Source organism: Hylobates moloch, unplaced genomic scaffold (genome assembly GCF_009828535.3).
Source record: "Hylobates moloch isolate HMO894 unplaced genomic scaffold, HMol_V3 SCAFFOLD_4, whole genome shotgun sequence".
In the NCBI taxonomy this organism is placed as follows: domain Eukaryota; kingdom Metazoa; phylum Chordata; class Mammalia; order Primates; family Hylobatidae; genus Hylobates; species Hylobates moloch.
This window is the reverse complement of record NW_026652279.1, coordinates 101,120,112-101,128,032: the sequence shown is the minus strand read 5'-3', so window position 1 is coordinate 101,128,032 and position 7,921 is coordinate 101,120,112. Positions and strand designations below refer to the sequence as shown.

At 40.8% G+C, this 7,921-nt stretch overlaps 1 protein-coding gene across 3 annotated transcripts in view; it reads left to right on the top strand.

Annotated features, from left to right (window-relative positions):
- The window catches only part of SKA3 (spindle and kinetochore associated complex subunit 3), a 23,557-nt gene that overhangs the window by 5,380 nt on the left and 10,256 nt on the right, over nucleotides 1-7,921 (top strand). For all 3 annotated transcript variants that reach the window (XM_032150722.2, XM_058437799.1, XM_058437801.1), the window contains exon 4: nucleotides 3,100-3,511. In XM_032150722.2, the coding sequence (XP_032006613.1) occupies nucleotides 3,100-3,511 (412 nt within the window). The remainder of the gene's footprint in view (nucleotides 1-3,099; nucleotides 3,512-7,921) is intronic.

The window sequence follows — 7,921 nt, the reverse complement described above, 5'->3', positions numbered from 1 at the left end:
GGCTCACTGCAAGCTCCACCTCCCGAGTTCACGCCATTCTCCTGCCTCAGCCTCCTGAGTAGTTGGGACTACAGGGGCCTGCCACTACGCCCGGCTAATTTTTTTGTATTTTTAGTAGAGACGGGGTTTCACCGTGTTAGCCAGGATGGTCTCGATCTCCTGACCTCATGATCCGCCCATCTTGGCCTCCCAAAGTGCTGGGATTACAGGCGTGAGCCACAGCGCCCGGCCCAGTGTCTTCATTTCTATTATTAAATTGAACAAGTATGTATTGAGGATGTGTGTGGCAGGTAGGTTAAACAGTCCATGTGAGAGGGGCACAGTGGCTCATGCCTGTTATCCCAGCAGTGTGGGAGATTGAGGCAGGAGGATCACTTGAGGCCAGGGCTACATAATGAGACTCTGTCTCTACAAAAAACTCTTTTACAAAATTAGCTGGGCATGGTGGTACACACTTGGAGTCCCAGCTGGAGGCTGAGGCAGAAGGGATCCCTTAAGCCCAGGAGTTCAAGGCCGCAGTGAGCTACTATCACGCCACTGAACTCCAACCTGCATGACAGAGCAAGACCCTGTCTCAATAAATAAAATACATACATACATACCTACATACAAATAACCCATACTACCACCACCACCCCCCGCATGGAATCATAGAATTCAGTTGACTTTGGTGTGAAAGAGCCACAGATTCAAATACTGGCTCCACCAGTTATTACATGCGTGACCTTGGGTAATTTCTCTAAGTTGCTTTTTCCTCACTTATAAGATGGGGATAATATCTCCCTATGGAGTAGTGATAATGATTTATTAATCTCTGAAATGACAGCCCTGGGATAAATACATCAGTAGGTTTTTGGCAACTCTTGCAGCATTTCTCAAAAATAACAGAAAGCATAATGCCAAAACAACTCAGTGACTCAGAAGCTCTTCAAAGGAACAAAAACTATGAAATCAAAATATAAAACTTTAGAGATTTAAACTCAAGGCTTTTAAAACAAAACAAAACAAACAAACAAGAAAGTATATAACCGGCCAGGCACAGTGGCTCATGCCTGTAATCCCAGCATTTTGGGAGGCCAAGGCAGGCAGATCACCTGAGGTCAGGAGTTCAAGACCAGCCTAGCCAACATGGTGAGACCCTGTCTCTACTAAAAATACAAAAATTAGCTGGGTGTGGTGGCGTGTGCCTGTAATCCCAGCTACTCATTAGGCTCATACAGGAGAATTGTTTGAACCCAGGAGGCGGAGGTTGCCATGAGCTGAGATTGCACCACCACACTCTAGCCTGGGTGACAGAGCAAGACTCCATCTCAAAAAAAAAAAAAAAGTATATAACCTATTAATGGTTGAGAAACTGTATATCTTTGAAATGCTCTCCTATTATTTTTCTCAACTAGGTGTTTTATATAGGTGTGCCAGACTAACTTAGGATACAAACTTATCTTTATGTAGCAGTCTTTGCTATTTAGCTGAGGCATCTGGAAGTTATGAATCTAAAATAATATCATACTGTGTGTTAAATCTGGAACACAGTTGATTCCATACTGTCATGAAATTTTAAAATATAGTTTCAGGCCAGGTGCAATGGCTCACGCCTGTAATCCCAACACTTTGGGAGGCTGAGGCAGGTGGATCACTTGAGCCCAGGAGTTCAAGACCAGCCTGGGCAACATGGTGAAACCCTATCTCTACAAAAAGTACAAAAAATTGTCTGGGCATGGTGGCACATGTCTGTAGTACCAGCTGCCTGGGAGGCTGAGGTAGGAGAATCACCTGAGCCCAGCGTTGTGGGTGTGACTAGCTGGGGCTAGTGTCGCAGGTGGTAAAGGAATTTACCAAGACAGTTGTAGGTAGAGAAAGGCAGATTTATTAGCGAAAGTATGAAAATACATTGCAAGGTTGCAATGGGCAGTACAGCAGAGAAGGGGCTGTCTGCAAAGAGGCAGAGGCTGAAGGGAAGTTTTATAGGGTCATGCTGGAGGCAGGCTAGGTACAGAACAAGGTTGTTGTGACCAGGCATGGTGGCTCACATGTGTAATCCCAGCACGTTGGGAGGCCGAGGAGGGCAGATCACTTGAGCTCAGGAGTTCTAGACCTGTCTAGGCAACATGGTGAAACCCTGTCTCTACCAAAAATACAAAAAATTAGCTGGGCATGGTGGTGCATGCCTATAGTCCCAGCTTTGGAGGTTGAGGCTGCAATGAACCGAGATTGCCACTGCACTCCAGCCTGGGGGACAAAGTGAGACCCTGACTCAAAAAATAAAAATTAAAGAAAAAAAAAGGAACAAAGTTGTTCTGCCTGCAGGTTGTTTGTGATTAGCCTTTTCTCAGAACAGTTGTTCATTGTTCTCCCCAACCTGGGGTCTTCCCCCATTGTTGCCTACTTATCTGTGATCGTGCCACTGCACTCCAGCCTGGGCAACAGTCAAAGCTACAGAAAATATATTCTGATGCTCACTAAAGTCTGAGAAAAAAAAAAAAAATTAAGAAAAACTAGTAAATCACATTAAGGATGTAAGAAAATTGGACTTTTATTTGTGAATATTAATTTTTCATCTTGTAACACTTTAACTTGCTTGCCTTCTCTAATGTATAATCACAATGGGATATGGGTGCACAAGAGATACATGTCAGAACTTTATTAAAGGGACAATTGAAATAACATTTCAGCTGAGTGTGGTGGCTCATGCCTGAAATCTCATCACTTTGGGGGGCCAAGGCAGGAGGATCATTTGAGCCCCGGAGTTTGACACCAGCCTGGGCAACATGATGAGACCCCATCTCTATAAAAAAAAATTTAAAAATTAGCTGAGCATGGTGGCACACCTGTAGTCCCAACTACCCCAGGAGCTGAGATGGGACGATCACTTGAGCCCAGGAGGTCGAGGCTGCAGTGACCTGTGATCACACCTCTGTACTCCAGCCTGGGTGGCAGAGCGAGACCCTGTCTCAATAAATACTAAATAAATAAAATGTTTGGACAATCGGAACTTTTGCTGATTTGGGAAATTTCAGATAAGCTGTTTTCTGTTGTTTTTGTAAACATGAAGTTTTCCATTTTGATGTTTGACCAGAATATTCTGATTTTTCCTCTTAGTTCACGAGCAAGAAGCCATTAACTCTGACCCAGAGTTGTCTAATTGTGAAAATTTTCAGAAGACTGATGTGAAAGATGATCTGTCTGATCCTGCTGTTACAAGCAGTTGTATTTCTGAGAAGTCTCCACGTAGTCCACAACTTTCAGATTTTGGACTTGAGCGGTACATGGTATCCCAAGTTCTACCAAACCCTCCACAGGCAGTGAACAACTATAAGGAAGAGCCCGTAATTGTAACTCCACCTACCAAACAATCATTAGTAAAAGTACTAAAAACTCCAAAATGTGCACTAAAAATGGATGATTTTGAGTGTGTAACTCCTAAATTAGAACACTTTGGTATTTCTGAATATACTATGTGTTTAAATGAAGATTACACAATGGGACTTAAAAATGTGAGGAATAATAAAAGGTAAGCAGCTCTCTTAAAAGGCATATTTTATCTAGCTTTCTAAACGTTTTGTATTTATTGATTTTTTTCCAGAAGAAATATGTTTCAGACAACATTTTTGCTTTGAAAAGTTTTCAGATATTTATTTATTTTATTTCAGTAGGTTTTAGGGGAACAGATGGTGTTTGGTTACATCAATAAGTTCTTTTTTTTTTTTTTAATTTTTTGAGACGGAGTCTCGCTCTGTTGCCCAGGCTGGAGTGCAGTGGCACGATCTCGGCTCACTGCAAACTCCACCTCCTGGGTTCACGCCATTCTCCTGCCTCAGCCTCCCGAGTAGCTGGGAATACAGGCACCTGCCACCACGCCTGGCCAATTTTTTTGTATTTTTAGTAGAGACGGGGTTTCACCATGTTAGCCAGGATGGTCTCGATCTCCTGACCTCATGATCCGCCCCCCGCCTGGGCCTCCCAAAGTGCTGGGATTACAGGCGTGAGCCACCGTGCCTGGCCAATAAGTTCTTTAGTGGTAAGGTTTTCAGATACTTTATATTACAGATCTTCTCGAATCACCAATACTATCAGTAAAGTGTGAGCTGTCGGTTTCTTCAGGTGAGAGACTATAGAAGAAGTGATAAGGGCCTGAAAAAAAGATGATATTTGTAGGCATAGAAAAGAGGGAATAAAATTAAAGGGGTAAAATTAGTAAGAACTTGTGATTGATTTGCTCTGGAGACATGGGAAAAGAGGATGATCTAGGATAAACCCCAAGTTTCTGTTTTGTTGCTTGGGATGATATTAGAACAAGAAAAGAATACCTGGAGTATGGGGGGATAGGTGATGTGTTTACATGTTGATTTTGACATTGTTAGTGCCTCTTCATGCTTAGGCATTCTAATATCAGTTTAAAGCTCAGTGAAGAACTCAGTGCTAAACTAGATTTGGGAGTCATTAGCATGGAAACGGTGATTAAAACCGTAAGAGTTACAATGAAAATACCACTTATCAAAGTAGCCAAGCAGTGTCTATAGATAAAATACTTATCATTAAAAACTGTTACTATTAAAGCAGGAAAATAAACATTCATGTCAAAGAAAAAACCCCCACAACTCTGGGGAAAAAAACACTAAAGATAAAATTTTAATCCAAAAGATTTTTAAAAGAGTAGAATTGATAAACCTAAGAACTGGTCCTTATCTAAACATAAATACAAATAAGAGCGTTAAGAACTAAGGACTATATTGTGTGTTTTGTTTGTTTGTTTTGTTTTGTTTTTCAGACAGTCTTATTCTGTCCCCCAGGCTGGAGTGCAATGGCTCGATCTCAGCTCACCGTGACCTCCACCACTGGGTTCAAGTGATTCTCGTGCCTCGGCCACCTAAGTAGCTGGAATTGCAGGCGCACACCACTACATTTGGCTAATTTTTATATTTTTAGTAGAGACAGGGTTTCACCATGTTGGCCAGGCTGGTCTTGAACTCCTGGCCTCAAGTGATCCACCTGCCTCGGCCTCCCAAAATGCTGGGTTTACAGGCGTGAGCCACTGTGCCTGGCCTATGTTTTTATTTTTCTAAGCTATCAGAAAATATCATAGGGTATAGTATTGGGAAATTTGAAAATTTCAGATAAATGAAAGTTTTGGAAAATAATACAAAATGATAAAAATTGACTTGAAGTAGAAAACCTGGGTAGACCAGTAATCAGAGAAGAAAACTGAAAAGTTATCAGATAACAGGCCAGGCACAGTGGATCACTTGAAGTTAGGAGTTCAAGACCAGCCTGGCCAACAGGATGAAACCCTGTCTCTACTAAAAATACAAAAAATTAGCTGGGTTTGGTGGAGGGCGTCTATAATCCCAGCTACTTGGAAGGCTGAAGCAGGAGAATTGCTTGAACCCAGGAGACAGAGGTTGCAGTAAGCTGAGATCACGCCACTGCACTCCAGCCTAGACAACAAGAGCAAAACTCTCCAAAAAAAAAAAAAAAAGTTATCAGATAACAAGCTCCAAAAAGCTCTGAGCATAGATGGTGTTTTGGATGAATCCTTTCTAATGTTATGTCATGTCATGTTACTGTTTTGAGACAAGGTCTTGCTCTGTTCCCAGGCTGGAGTGCACTGGGGCAATCTCAGCTCACTGCAACCTCCGCCTCCTGAGTTTAAGTGATTCTCGAGCCTCAGCCACCCGAGTAGCTGGGACTGCGGGCATGAGCCACCACGCCTGGCTAATTTTTCTATTTTTAGTAGAGATGGGGTTTTGCCACGTTGCCCAGACTGCTCTTGAACTCCTGGGCTCAATTAATCCACCTGCCTAAGCCTCCCAGAGTGCTGGGATTACAGGTGTGAGCTACCACGCCCAGCCTAACATCATTCTTGATGCTCTGGCCAGTGTAATGAGATAGGAAATAAGAAATATTTCTGTGTCGCACTTCTAGGCCATTTTGTACCTAGGCAACTCAAGCAAATCACATGAAAAATGTATAGAAATAATCAAATTCAAGTAAGAGACTGCTAGAAGATATATATTTTATATAGTTATACAGGGCAACTATTTCGTTATATATTTATTTATTTATTTATTTTTAGAGACAGGTTCTTAGTCTGTCACCCAGGTTGGAGTGCAGAGGCATCGTCATAGCTCACTGCAGCTTTGACTTCCTAGACTCGAGCAGTCCTCCTGCCTCAGCTTCTCAAGAAGTAGGTGGGACTACAGGTGTGGACCACCATGCCTGCCTAATTTTTTTTTTTTTAACTTGCTGTAAAGACAGGGTCTCACTGTGTTGCCCAGGCTAGTCTCTAAGCCCTGACCTCAAGTGATCCTGAAGGTATTTTTGAAGTAAAGATGATTCAGTAAATTATACTGGAACAATTAGTTAACTGGAAAAAAATCAAGTCATCTCTGCCTCAAGTCAACATAAAATATAGATAGATCAAAAATATAAATATTTAGATAATTATTTAAAAAGTAAAAGAAAATATAGATAAGTTATCTGTTTAAACAGTGAAAGAGTATACTGCAATTACCAATATGTTTGTAATTGCAAGAAACCTGTAAATTAATTGACATGATTAAACATCTTAACAATATTTGTTTATTCTATTCAGAAATATGGAAGGGAACATGAGTCAGGCATGGTGATTCATGCCTTAGTCCCACCTGCTTGGGAGGCTGAGGTGGGAGAATCACATGAACCCGGGAGTTTGAAACCAGCCTGCGCAACATAGCTAGATCCCGCCTCTAAAAAAAATAAAAATAAAATAAATAGACTGGAACATGAAGCATATAAAGGACAAAAAATAAACCAAGAAAATAATTGCATTGAGGGCTATTACACACATACTGATAAGAAACCACTAACACACCAAAAGCAGCCTAGGCAATGGACAGGAATAGATATGACTAATAAATATTTTAAAAACAGTTTTGTCTATCAAAATAGTACAAAGCATATTTGTTTTAACTGTTAGAAGAGTACAATGAAATATGTGTTCATATATCACTGTCAGGAATGTATCATGGAAAGAGTTGATTCTTAAATATTTAAAACCTTTTACCTAGTCATTTTACCTCTACAAAAACTTGTCAAACATTTTGGCACAGTAGTGTTTATTACAGCCTGATTTTAAATGGGGAGAATTGGAAAGAACCAAAATAACTAACAGTAGAAAGTAGTTAAATTATGGCATGACATCAAAGCTAGAAATCATAGTAAAGAATATGGATAGATTTAATCACATACAAAATTTAAACCACTGTATCATAAAATATTTGACCAACGACAAAGCAGGAAAAGTTTTATAACATAATAAAATAAATATATGTGCATATATATATGTTATATAGATACATAACATGTTTTAAAAACCCATATGCAGTAATTAGTGAAAGACAGACATCCCAATTTTTAAAACGAGCAAAGACATGAATTAACAAAAGAAGAGGCCGGGCGCGGTGGCTCACACCTGTAATCCCAACACTTTGGGAGGCCAAGGTGGGTGGATCACTTGAGGTCAGGAGTTCGAGACCAGCCTGGCCAACATGGTGAAACCCTGGCTCTACTAAAAATACACAAATTAGCCAGGCGTGGTGACAGGCACCTGTAGTCCCAGCTACTCATTAGGCTCATACAGAAGAATTGTTTGAACCCAGGAGGCAGAGGTTGCAGTGAGATGAGATCATGCCACTGCACGCCAGCTTAGGTGACACAGTGAGACTCCATCTCAAAACAAAAAAACCCCAGAAGAAATACAATTGACCAATAAGCATATGAACACTTTTAGCCTTGCAGGTAATGAAGGAAGTTCAAATAAAATGAGATGTCATTTTTCAACTATCCAGATGCGTATTTGGATAAAACATATCCAGATGTTTTTATTTGCAAGTTTTAACTAGGCTTGTTAATGTTAAGAGAGAGAATACCAAAAAAGACAGGT